The 14,115-nt window shown below is 46.3% G+C and overlaps 1 protein-coding gene across 1 annotated transcript in view; it reads left to right on the forward strand.

Annotated features, from left to right (window-relative positions):
* Positions 1-4,018: 4,018 nt before the first annotated feature.
* EDRF1 (erythroid differentiation regulatory factor 1) overlaps positions 4,019-14,115 on the forward strand; it is a 104,053-nt gene continuing 93,956 nt past the window's right edge. The window contains exons 1-2 of the mRNA XM_038743665.1: positions 4,019-4,140; positions 8,848-9,050. Of these exons, the coding sequence (XP_038599593.1) occupies positions 4,072-4,140; positions 8,848-9,050 (272 nt within the window). The 5' untranslated portion in view covers positions 4,019-4,071. The remainder of the gene's footprint in view (positions 4,141-8,847; positions 9,051-14,115) is intronic.

Here is a 14,115-nt window from a genome sequence, read left to right on the forward strand (position 1 = left end):
GTTGGGTAGGGACTGTCTCTATATGTTGCCAACTTGGACTTCCCAAGCGCTTAGTCCAGTGCTCTGCACACAGTAAGCGCTCAATAAATCCCCCTCTCCCTCCCCCCATCTTACCTCCTTCCCTTCCCCACAGCACCAGTATATATGTTTGTACATATTTATTACTCTATTTATTTATTTATTTTACCTGTACCTATCTATTCTATTTATTTTATTTTGTTAGTATGTTTGGTTTTGTTCTCTGTCTCCCGCTTTTAGACTGTGAGCCCACTGTTGGGTAGGGACTGTCTCTATATGTTGCCAGCTTGGACTTCCCAAGCGCTTAGTACAGTGCTCTGCACACAGTAAGCGCTCAATAAATACGATTGATTGATTGATTCACCCCCATTTTCCAGATGAGGGAACTGAGGCCCAGAGAAGCAAAGTGACTTGCCCAAAGTCACACAGCTGACAAACGGCAGAGCCGGGATTAGAAGGACTCCCAAGCCCGGGCTCTTTTTCCACTGAGTCCCGCTGCTTGACGGGGGATGCTGGGAACCGATCTGTGAAGGCCTTTTTCCACTCCCTTCAATCAATCAATCAGCAATTAACCAGTCATATTTATTAAGCACCTATTGGGGGCAGGACACTGTACTAAGCGCTTGGAAGAATGCAACACAACAATATCATCATCATCAATCGTATTTATTGAGCGCTTACTGTGTGCAGAGCACCGTACTAAGCGTTTGGGAAGTACAAGTTGGCTCAGTGGAAAGAGCACAGGCTTTGGAGTCAGGGGTCACGGGTTCGAATCCCAGCTCCGCCAATCAGCTGTGTGACTTTGGGCAAATCACTTAACTTCTCTGTGCCCCAGTTCCCTCATCTGTAAAATGGGGATTAAGACTGTGAGCCCCCCGTGGGACAACCTGATCTCCTTGTAACCTCCCCAGCGCTTAGAACAGTGCTTTGCACATAGTAAGCGCTTAATAAATGCTATTATTATTATTACAAGTTGGCAACATCTAGAGACAGTCCCTACCCAACAGTGGGCTCACAGTCTAAAAGGGGGAGACAGAGAACAAAACCAAACATTATTTTACTTGTACATGGCTATTCTATTTATTTTATTTTGTTAGTATGTTTGGTTTTGTTCTCCGTCTCCCCCTTTTAGACTGTGAGCCCACTGTTGGGTAGGGACTGTCTCTAGATGTTGCCAATTTGTACTTCCCAAGCGCTTAGTACAGTGCTCTGCACATAGTAAGCGCTCAATAAATACGATTGATGATGATGATAATATATATAGAGAGAGAGCAGTATAGAAGAGCAGTATAGAAGAGAATATAGAAGAGCAGTATCGAGAGAAGCAGCACGGCTCAGTGGAAAGAGCACAGGCTTTGGAGTCAGGAGTAATGGGTTCGAATTCTGACTCTGCCACTGGTCAGCTGTGCAAATTTGGGCAAGTCACTTCACTTCTCTGGGCCTCAGTTCCCTGTAAAATGGGGATTAAGACTGTGAGCCCCCACCCACCCCCCACCGTGGGACAACCTGATCACCTTGTAACCTCCCCAGCGCTTAGAACAGTGCTTTGCACATAGTAAGCGCTTAATAAAGGCCATCATCATTATTATTAAGCGCGATTTAAAGCGGGATAGACTTCATTAGGTGTACTGTCCCAAGCGCTTAGTACAGTGCTCTGCCCATAGGGCCTCTTCCAATGCGCGGGCCCCCAGCTACTGAGAGCTCACCTCCTCCAGGAGGCCTTCCCAGACTGAGCCCCCCTTTTCCCTCTCCTCCTCCCCACAGCACTGGTGTATATTTGTACAGATTTATTACTCTCGATTTTATTCATGATGTGCATATTGAGAAGCAGCGTGGCTCAGTGGAAAGAGCCCGGGCTTTGGAGTCAGAGGTCGTGGGTTCAAATCCCGGCTCCGCCAATTGTCAGCTGTGGGATTTTGGGCAAGTCACTTCACTTCTCTGGGCCTCAGTTACCTCATCTGGAAAATGGGGATTAAGACTGTGAACCCCACATGGGACAACCTGATCACCTTGTAATCGCCCCAGCGCTTAAAACAGTGGTTTATATATAGTAAGTGCTTAATAAATGCCATTATTATTATTTGTACAGATTTATTAGTCTGTTGATTTTATTCATGATGTGTATATTGAGAAGCAGCGTGGCTCAGTGGAAAGAGCCCGGGCTTTGGAGTCAGAGGTCGTGGGTTCAAATCCCGGCTCCGCCACTTGTCAGCTGGGTGGCTTTGGGCAAGTCACTTAGCTTCACTGGGCCTCAGTTCCCTCATCTGGAAAATGGGGATTAAGACAGTGAGCCCCCCGTGGGACAACCTGATCACCTTATAACCTCCCCAGCACTTAGAACAGTGCTTTGCACATAGTAACTGCTTAATAAATGCCATTATTATTAGTAGTAGTACAGATTTATTACTCCGTTGATTTTATTCATGATGTATATATTGAGAAGCAGCATGGCTCAGTGGAAAGAGCCCGGGCTTTGGAGTCAGAGGTCGTGGGTTCAAATCCCGGCTCCGCCACTTGTCAGCTGGGTGGCTTTGGGCAAGTCACTTCACTTCTCTGGGCCTCAGTTTCCTCATCTGTAAAATGGGGATGAAGACGGTGAGCCCCCACCACGGGACAACCTGATCACCTTGTAACCTCCCCAGCGCTTAGAACAGTGCTTGGCACATAATAAGTGCTTAATGAATGCCATTATTATTATTATATAGCTATAATTCTATTTATTCTGATGGCATTGACACTTGTCTACATGTTTTGTTTTGTTATCTGTCTCCTCCCCTCTAGACTGTGAGCCCGTTGTTGGGTAGGGATTGTCTCTGTTACCGAATTGTACTTCCCAAGCGCTTAGTACAGTGCTCTGCACACAGTAAGCGCTCAATAAATACGATTGAATGAATGAATGAAAGCTCGCGAGACAAGGGGGGGGGGTGTCTTCCATTGCGCAGGCGCACACGTTCCCAGCTAGGTCAGGAGCGGAGAAAGCTCGCGAGATCGGGGACTAGCGCCCCAGATCCCCAGGTCCGGGCCGGGGAAAGCTCGCGAGATTAGGAGCTCTTCCACTGCGCAGGCGCCCAGGGGTCTAGAGCGAAGAAAGCTCGCGAGATGTTGGGGGGGGAAATTGGTCACCGCGCAGACGCTCCAGGTCCCCCGGGTCAGGCGCGGGGAAAGCTCGCGAGAGCAGGGGGCTCTTCTACTGCGCAGGCGCACAGGCCCCCAGGTACGGTGCGGAGCGAGGAAAGCTCGCGAGATGTGGAGGGGGCTAGGTCACCGCGCAGGCGCCCTAGGTTCCCAGGGACCGGCGCGGGGAAAGCTCGCGAGAGCAAGGGGCTCTTCTACTGCGCAGGCGCACAGGCCCCCGGTCGGGTGCGGAGCGAGGAAAGCTCGCGAGATCTGGGGGCTCAGTCACCGCGCAGGCGCCCCAGGTCCCTTCTAGACTGTGAGCCCACTGTTGGATAGCCACCGTCTCTATATGTTGCCAACTTGTACTTCCCAAGCGCTTAGTACAGTGCTCTGCACACAATAAGCGCTCAATAAATATGATTGAGCGATTCCCAGGGTCCGGGGCGGGGAAAGCTCGCGAGAACACGGGCTCTTCTACTGCGCAGGCGCGCAAGCCTCCGGCGGGGTGCGGAGCGAGGAAAGCTCGCGAGATGTGGGGGCTAGGTCACCGCGCAGGCGCACTAGGTCCTCAGGGTCCGGCGCGGGGAAAGCTCGCGAGAGCAGGGGCTCTTCTACTGCGCAGGCGTACAGGCCCGCGGCCGGGTCCGGAGCGAGGAAAGCTCGCGAGATCGGGGGGGGGGGGGCGCGCGCCTCGGTCACCGCGCAGGCGCACTACGTCCTCGGGGGTCCGGCGCGGGGAAAGCTCGCGAGAGCAGGCGGTGGTCCACGGCGCAGGCGCGTGCCTGCTTCTCCCTCAGTCCCGCCCCGAAGGAGGCGGAGGGGCGGGCCTGCCGGCCGGCGTCTTATCCCCTCCCCGAGCTCGCGAGAGTTGGTTTGTCGGCCCCGTCGGGTCCGGCCCCTCGTCCCGCGGTGGACGCCGGCCGGGCCGGGCCGGAGATGGGCGACCCCCGCCGCGGTGGGCCCGAGGCCCCGGGACGGCTGCCGGACCACGAGCGCCACCCTCAGGTAACGGACGGACCGACGGACACCCGCGACGCGCATGCGCCGGCCCCCACGAGCGCCCCCCAACGTCCACCTGCCCGCGAGCGCCCCCCAGCGTCCTCTCGCCCGCCCACGGGCGGCCCCCAGCGTCAGCCCTCGAGCGCCCCCCAGCGTCAGCCCTCGAGTGCCCTCAGCGCCCGCCCGCGAGCGCCCCCCAGCGTCAGTCCTCGAGCGCCCCCAGCGTACGTCCGCGAGCGCCCCCCAGCGTCTGCCCGCGAGCGCCCCGTAGCGTCAGCCCTCGAGCGCCTCCCAGCGTCAGTCCTCGTTCGCCCTCGAGCGCCTCCCAGCGTCCGCCCGTCAGCGAGCGCCCCCAGCGTACGTCCGCGAGCGCCCCCCAGCGTCAGCCCTCGAGTGCCCTCAGCGCCCATCCGCGAGCGCCCCCAGCGTCCCTCCGCCCGCGAGCGCCCCCCAGCGTCAGTCTTCGAGCGCCCCCAGCGTCTGCCCGTGAGCGCCCCCCAGCGTCAGCCCTCGAGCGCCCCCAGCGCCCGTCCGCCCGCGAGCGCCCCCCAGCGTCAGTCCTCGAGCGCCCCCAGCGTACGTCCGCGAGCGCCCCCCAGCGTCAGCCCTCGAGTGCCCTCACTGCCCGCCCGCGAGCGCCCCCTAGCGTCCGCCGAACCACCCGCGAGCGCCCCCCAGCGTCCGCTCTCGAACGCCCCCATTGTCCGCCCGCCCGCGGGCGCCCCCCAGCGTCCGCCCGCGAGCGCCCCCAGCGTACGTCCGCGAGCGCCCCCCAGTGCCAAGCTCGCTCTCTTCCTCCCTTCAAGGCCCTACTGAGAGCTCACCTCCTCCAGGAGGCCTTCCCAGACTGAGCCCCTTCCTTCCTCTCCCCCTCATCCCCCTCTCCATCCCCCCCATCTTACCTCCTGCCCTTCCCCACAGCACCTGTATATATGGATATATGTTTGTACATAGTTATTACTCTATTTATTTTACTTGCACATATCTATTCTATTTATCTTATTTTATTAGTATGTTTGGTTTTGTTCTCTGTTTCCCTCTTTTAGACTGTGAGCCCGCTGTTGGGTAGGGACCGTCCCTATGTGTTGCCAACTTGGACTTCCCGAGCGCTTAGTACAGTGCTCTGCGCACAGTAAGCGCTCAATAGATGCGACAATGAATGAAAGAGACGGAGAATGAGCGGCCGGAGAGCCAGGAGGAGAACCTAGACTGTGAGCCCGCTGTTGGGTAGGGACGGTCTCTATTTGCTGCCAACTTGGACTTACCGAGCGCTTAGTACAGTGCTCTACACACAGTAAGCTCTCAATAAGTATGACTGAATGAATGAGACGGAGAATGATCGGCCGGAGAGCTAGGAGGAGATCCTAGACTGTGAGCCCGCTGTTGGGTAGGGACCGTGTCTATGCGTTGCCAACTTGGACTTCCCAAGCGCTTAGTACAGTGCTCTGCACACAGTAAGCGCTCAATAAATATGACTGAATGAATGAGACGGAGAATGAGTGGCCGGAGAGCCAGGAGGAGAACCTAGCCTGTGAGCCCGCTGTTGGGTAGGGACCGTCCCTATATGTTGCCAACTTGGACTTACTGAGCGCTTAGTACAGTGCTCTGCACACAGTAAGCGCTCAATAGATACGACAATGAATGAAAGAGACGGAGAATGAGCGGCCGGAGAGCCAGGAGGAGAACCTAGACTGTGAGCCCACTGTTGGGTAGGGACCGTCCCTATATGTTGCCAACTTGGACTTACCGAGCGCTTAGTACAGTGCTCTGCACGCAGTCAGCACTCCATAAATATGATCGATTGAATGAATGAAAATTCTTTATTTTTTCCCAGACTGAGCCCCCTCCTTCCTCTCCCCCTCCTCTCCCTCTCCATCGCCGCCTCCTTACCTCCTTCCCCTCCCCACAGCACCTCTATATATGTTTGTACAGATTTATTACTCTATTTTATTTGTACATAATTACTCTATTTATTCTGTTAATATGTTTGGTTGTCTGTCTCCCTGTTCTAGACTGTGAGCCCGCTGTTGGGTAGGGACCGTCTCTATATGTTGCCAACTTGGACTTCCCAAGCGCTTAGTCCAGTGCTCTGCACACAGTAGGCGCTCAATAAGTACGATTGAATGAATAGTGACCGTCTCTATCTGTTGCCGAATTTTCCCAGGCGCTTAGTCCAGTGCTCTGCACACAGTAGGCGCTCAATAAATACGATTGAATGAATCTTTCTATCTATCTCTATCATCTATCTATCTGTGTATGAGAGGTTGCATAGATTTATTACTCATTATTTTACTTACATAGTACATAGTTACTATTCTCTTTATTTTGTTAATAATGTGCATTTAGCTTTCATTCTATTTATTCTGACGACTTGACACCCGTCCACATGTCTTGTTTTGTTGTGTCTCCCCCTTCTAGACTGTGAGCCCGCTGTTGGGTAGGGACCGTCTCTCTATGTTGCCGACTTGTACTTCCCAAGCGCTTAGCCCAGTGCTCTTCACACAGTAAGCGCTCAATAAATACGATCGAATGAATGAATGAATACCATCAGAATAAACAGAATTATAGCTATATACACATCACTAATAAAATAGAGTAATACACCGGAAGCACTCAATAAATACGATTGAATGAATGAATACCATCAGAATAAACAGAATTATAGCTTTATACACATCACTAATAAAATAGAGCAATACACCGGAAGCGCTCAATAAATACAATTGAATGAATGAATGAATGAATACCATCAGAATAACTAGAATGATAGCTATATACACATCACTAATAAAATAGAGCAATACACCAGAAGCGCTCAATAAATACGATTGAATGAATGAATGAATGAATACCATCAGAATAACTAGAATGATAGCTATATACACATCACTAATAAAATAGAGTAATACACCGGAAGCGCTCACTAAATACGATTGAATGAATGATTGAGTGAATACCATCAGAATAACTAGAATGATAGCTATATACACATCACTAATAAAATAGAATAATACACCGGAAGCGCTCACTAAATACGATTGAATGAATGATTGAGTGAATACCATCAGAATAACTAGAATGATAGCTATATACACATCACTAATAAAATAGAATAATACACCGGAAGCGCTCACTAAATACGATTGAATGAATGAATGAGTGAATACCAGCTGAATAAATGGAATGATAGCTATATACACATCACTAATAAAATAGAGTAATACACCGGAAGCGCTCAATAAATACGATTGAATGAATGAATGAATACCATCAGAATAACTAGAATGATAGCTATATACACATCACTAATAAAATAGAGTAATACCCCGGAAGCGCTCAGTAAATACGATCGACTGAATGAATGAATGAATACCATCAGAATAACTAGAATGATAGCTATATACACATCACTAATAAAATAGAGTAATACACCGGAAGCGCTCAATAAATACGATCGACTGAATGAATGAATGAGTACCATCAGAATAACTAGAATGATAGCTATATACACATCACTAATAAAATAGAGTAATACACCGGAAGCGCTCAATAAATACGATTGAATGAATGAATGAATACCATCAGAATAACTAGAATGATAGCTATATACACATCACTAATAAAATAGAGTAATACACCGGAAGCGCTCAATAAATACGATCGAATGAATGAATAAATGAATACCATCAGAATAACTAGAATGATAGCTATATACACATCACTAATAAAATAGAGTAATACCCCGGAAGCGCTCAGTAAATACGATCGACTGAATGAATGAATGAATACCATCAGAATAACTAGAATGATAGCTATATACACATCACTAATAAAATAGAGTAATACACCGGAAGCGCTCAATAAAAACGATCGAATGAATGAATGAATACCATCAGAATAACTAGAATGATAGCTATATACACATCACTAATAAAATAGAGTAATACACCTGAAGCGCTCAATAAATACGATCGAATGAATGAATGAATACCATCAGAATAACTAGAATGATAGCTATATACACATCACTAATAAAATAGAGTAATACACCGGAAGCGCTCAATAAAAACGATCGAATGAATGAATGAATACCATCAGAATAACTAGAATGATAGCTATATACACATCACTAATAAAATAGAGTAATACACCGGAAGCGCTCACTAAATACGATTGAACGAATGAATGAGTGAATACCAGCTGAATAAATGGAATGATAGCTATGTACACATCACTAATAAAATAGAGTAATACACCGGAAGTGCTCAATAAATACGATTGAATGAATGAATGAATGAATACCATCAGAATAACTGGAATGATAGCTATATGCACATCACTAATAAAATAGAGCAATACACCGGAAGCGCTCACTAAATACGATTGAATGAATGAATGAGTGAATACCAGCTGAATAAATGGAATGATAGCTATATACACATCACTAATAAAATAGAGTAATACACCGGAAGCGCTCAATAAATGCGATCGACTGAATGAATACCATGAGAATAACTAGAATGATAGCTATATACACGTCACTAATAAAATAGAGTAATACACCGGGAGCGCTCAATAAATGCGATCGACTGAATGAATGAATGAATACCACCAGAATAACTAGAATGATAGCTATATACACATCACTAATAAAACGATTGAATGCCAAGGAGGCCTGCCGCCCATCCGCGTCTCCCGTTTCTCCTCCCGCAGGGGTCGGCCCCGGGCAGCGGAGAGGTCAAGAGCCGGGCGGTGGTGAAGTATTCGGCCGCCCCGGCCCGGGCCGCCTTCGCCCAGCTCGAAGAGAAGACGGACCTCAAGCTGCCGCCCGCCAACTGGCTACGGGAAAGCGCCAAGCTGGGACCCGCCGGAACCACCATCCTTGGCACCGGGAAGAAGAGCAAACCCTTCTCCAGGTAACCGCCGCCGGCCCCTTCCGGGCCCCGGGGAAGGGCAGTAAATTCATTTATTCATTCATTCGATCGTGGGCAATGAATTCATTTATTCATTCATTCATCGGCGGCCCCTTCCGGGCCCCGGGGGAGGGCGGTAAATTCATTTATTCATTCATTCGATCGTGGGCAATGAATTCATTTATTCATTCATTCATTCGATCGTATTTGTTGGGCGCTTACTGTGTGCGGAGCACTGGACTAATACAGTCTATCATCTGTCAAGCGCTTAGTCCCGTGCTCTGCACACAGTAAGCGCTCGGTATTAATGATGTGCATTTACTCATTCATTCATTCGATCATATTGAGCGCTTACTGTGTGCAGAGCACTGGACTAATACAGTCTATCATCTATCCATCGAGTGCTTAGTCCAGTGCTCTGCACACAGTAAGCGCTCGGTATTAGTGATGTGCATTGATTCATTCATTCATTCGATCATATTGAGCACTTACTGTGTGCAGAGCACTGGACTAATACAGTCTAGCATCTATCTATCTAGTAAGCGCTTAGACAGTGCTCTGCACACAGTAAGCGCTCGGTATTAATAATGTGCATTTATTCATTCATTCATTCGATCGTATTGAGCGCTTACTGTGTGCAGAGCACTGGGCTAATACAGTCTATCATCTATCTATCTAGTAAGCGCTTAGACCAGTGCTCTGCACACAGTAAGCGCTCAGTATTAATGATGTGCATTGATTCATTCATTCATTCGATCGTATTGAGCGCTTACTGTGCGCAGAGCACTGGACTAATACTGTCTATCATCTATCTAGTAAGCGCTTAGTCCAGTGCTCTGCACACAGTAAGCGCTCGGTATTAATGATGTGCATTTATTCATTCATTCATTCGATCGTGTTGAGCACTTACTGTGTGCAGAGCACTGGACTACTACTATCATCTATCTAGTAAGCGCTTAGTCCAGTGCTCTGCACACAGTAAGCGCTCGGTATTAATGATGTGCATTGATTCACTCATTCATTCGATCATATTGAGCACTTACTGTGTGCAGAGCACTGGACTAATACAGCCTAGCATCTGTCTATCTAGTAAGCGCTTAGACCAGGGCTCTGCACACAGTAAGCGCTCAGTATTAATGATGTGCATTTATTCATTCATTCATTCATATTGAGCACTTACTGTGTGCAGAGCACTGGGCTAATACAGTCTATCATCTATCTATCTAGTAAGCGCTTAGTCCAGTGCTCTGCACACAGTAAGCGCTTGGTATTAATGATGTGCATTGATTCATTCATTCGATCGTATTGAGCGCTTACTGTGTGCAGAGCACTGGACTAATACAGTCTATCATCTATCGATCAAGTGCTTAGTCCAGTGCTCTGCACACAGTAAGCGCTCGGTATTAATGATGTGCATTTATTCATTCATTCATTCAATCATGTGCAGAGCACTGGACTAATACTGTCTATCATCTATCTAGTAAGCGCTTAGTCCAGTGCTCTGCACACAGTAAGCGCTCGGTATTAATGATGTGCATTTATTCATTCATTCATTCGATCGTATTGAGCACTTACTGTGTGCGGAGCACTGGACTAATACAATCTATCATCTATCTATTAAGCGCTTAGTCCAGTGCTCTGCACACAGTAAGCGCTCAGTATTAATGATGTGCATTGATTCATTCATTCATTTGATCGTATTTATTGAGCGCTTACTGTGTGCAGAGCACTGGACTAATGCAGTCTACCATCTATCTATTAAGCGCTTAGTCCAGTGCTCTGCACACAGTAAGCGCTCAGTATTAATGATGTGCACTTATTCATTCATTCATTCGAGCATATTGAGCGCTTACTGTGTGCAGAGCACTGGACTAATACTGTCTATCATCTATCTAGTAAGCGCTTAGTCCAGTGCTCTGCACACAGTAAGCGCTCAGTATTAATGATGTGCATTGATTCATTCATTCGATCATATTGAGCGCTTACTGTGTGCAGAGCACTGGACTAATACAATCTATCATCTATCTATTAAGCGCTTAGTCCAGTGCTCTGCACACAGTAAGCACTCAGTATTACTGATGTGCATTTATTCATTCATTCATTTGATCGTATTTATTGAGCGCTTACTGTGTGCAGAGCACTGGACTAATACAGTCTATCATCTATCTAGTAAGTGCTTAGACCAGGGCTCTGCACACAGTAAGCGCTCAGTATTAATGATGTGCATTCATTCATTCATTCATTCGATCGTATTGAGCACTTACTGTGTGCAGAGCACTGGACTAATACAGTCTATCATCTATCTATCTAGTAAGCGCTTAGTCCAGTGCTCTGCACACAGTAAGCGCTCAGTATTAATGATGTGCATTTATTCATTCATTCGATCGTATTGAGCGCTTACTGTGTGCAGAGCACTGGGCTAATACATTCTATCATCTATCTATCTAGTAAGCGCTTAGTCCAGTGCTCTGCACACAGTAAGCGCTCGGTATTAATGATGTGCATTGATTCATTCATTCATTCGATCGTATTTATTGGGTGCTTACTGTGTGCGGAGCACTGGACTAATATAATCTATCATCTATCTATCTCGTTGGGTAGGGACCGTCTCTATATGTTGCCAACTTGGACTTCCCAAGCTTAGTCCAGTGCTCTGCACACAGTAAGCGCTCAATAAATACGATTGATGATTGATTGATCTATCTATCTGTTAAGCCTTTAGTCCAGTGCTCCGCACTCAGTAAGTGCTCAATAAATAGGATTGAATGAGTCTGTATCTGTGAGAGATTGCACAGATGTATCACTCTTTATTTTACTTGTACATACTTACTATTCTATTTATTTTGTTAATGATGTGCATTTATTCATTCATTCATTGTCGTATTTATTGAGCCCTTACTGTGTGCAAAGCACTAATACAATCTATCATCCATCCATCTATCTATCTATCTATTAAGCGCTTAGTCCAGTGCTCTGCACAAAGTAAGCGCTCAATAAATACGATTGAATGACTCTATCTCTGTGTATGAGAGATTGCACAGATTTATGACTTTATTTTACTTGTACATACCTACTATTTATTTTGTTAATGATGTGCATTTATTCATTCATTCATTCGATCGTATTGAGCGCTTACTGTGTGCAGAGCACTGGACTAATACAATCTATCATCTGTCGATCAAGCGCTTAGTCCAGTGCTCTGCACACAGTAAGCGCTCAGTATTAACGATGTGCATTGATTCATTCATTCGATTGCATTGAGTGCTTACTGTGTGCGGAGCACTGGACTAATACAATCTATCATCTATCGATCAAACGCTTAGTCCAGTGCTCTGCACACAGTAAGCGCTCAGTATTAATGATGTGCATTTATTCATTCATTCATTCGATCATATTGAGCGCTTACTGTGTGCAGAGCACTGGACTAATACAATCTATCATGTATCTATGTATTAAGCGCTTAGTCCAGTGCTCTGCACACAGTAAGCGCTCAGTAAATACGATCGAATGAATCTATCTCTATCTGTGTATGAGAGATTGCACAGATTTATTACTCTTTATTTTCCTTGTACATACTATTCTATTTATTTTGTTAATGATGTGCATTTATTCATTCATTCATTCGATCGTATTTATCTCTGTGTATGAGAGATTGCACAGATTTATTACTTGTACATAGTTACTATTCTGTTTATTTTGTTAATGATGCGCATTCATTCATTCAGTCGTATTGAGCGCTTACTGTGTGCAGAGCACTGGGCTAATACAGTCTATCATCTATCTATCTAGTAAGCGCTTAGACCAGGGCTCTGCACACAGTAAGCGCTCAGTATTAATGATGTGCATTGATTCATTCATTCATTCGATCGTATTGAGCGCTTCCTGTGTGCAGAGCACTGGACTAATACAGTCTATCATCTATCTATCTAGTAAGCGCTTAGTCCAGTGCTCTGCACACAGTAAGCGCTCAGTATTAATGATGTGCATTGATTCATTCATTCATTCATTCGATCGTATTGAGCACTTACTGTGTGCGGAGCACTGGACTAATACAATGTATCATCTGTCTATTAAGCGCTTAGTCCAGTGCTCTGCACACGGTAAGCGCTCAGTAAATATGATTGAATGATTTTATCTCTGTGTATGAGAGATTGCACAGATTTATTACTCTTTATTTTACTTGTACATACTATTTATTTTGTTAATGATGTGCATTTATTTATATATTCATTCGATCATATTTATCTCTGTGTATGAGAGATTGCACAGATTTATTACACTTTATTCTACTTGCACATACTATTCTATTTATTTTGTTAATGATGTGCATTTATTCATTCGATCGTATTTATCTCTGTGTATGAGAGATTGCACAGATTTATTGTACATAGTTGCTATTCTATTTATTTTGTTGATGCACATTTATTCATTCATTCAGTCGTATTGAGCGCTTACTGTGTGCAGAGCACTGGACTGATACAGTCTATCATCTATCTATCTGGTAAGCGCTTAGATCAGGGCTCTGCACACAGTAAGCGCTCAGTATTAATGATGTGCATTTATTCATTCATTCATTTGATCATATTGAGCGCTTACTGTGTGCAGAGCACTGGACTAATACAATCTATCATCTATCTTGTAAGCGCTTGGTCCAGTGCTCTGCACACAGTAAGTGCTCGGTATTAATGATGTGCATTGATTCATTCATTCATTCGATCGTATTGAGCACTTACTGTGTGCAGAGCACTGGACTAATACAGTCTATCATCTATGTAGTAAGCGCTTAGTCCAGTGCTCTGCACACAGTAAGCGCTCAGTATTACTGATGTGCATTTATTCATTCATTCATTTGATCGTATTGAGCACTTACTGTGTGCGGAGCACTGGACTAATACAATCTATCATCTATCTATTAAGCGCTTAGTCCAGTGCTCTGCACACAGTAAGCGCTCAGTATTACTGATGTGCATTCATTCATTCATTTGATCGTATTTATTGAGCGCTTACTGTGTGCAGAGCACTGGACTAATACAATCTACCATCTATCTATTAAGCGCTTAGTCCAGTG

This window comes from Tachyglossus aculeatus, chromosome 3, assembly GCF_015852505.1.
Source record: "Tachyglossus aculeatus isolate mTacAcu1 chromosome 3, mTacAcu1.pri, whole genome shotgun sequence".
NCBI classification, from domain to species: domain Eukaryota; kingdom Metazoa; phylum Chordata; class Mammalia; order Monotremata; family Tachyglossidae; genus Tachyglossus; species Tachyglossus aculeatus.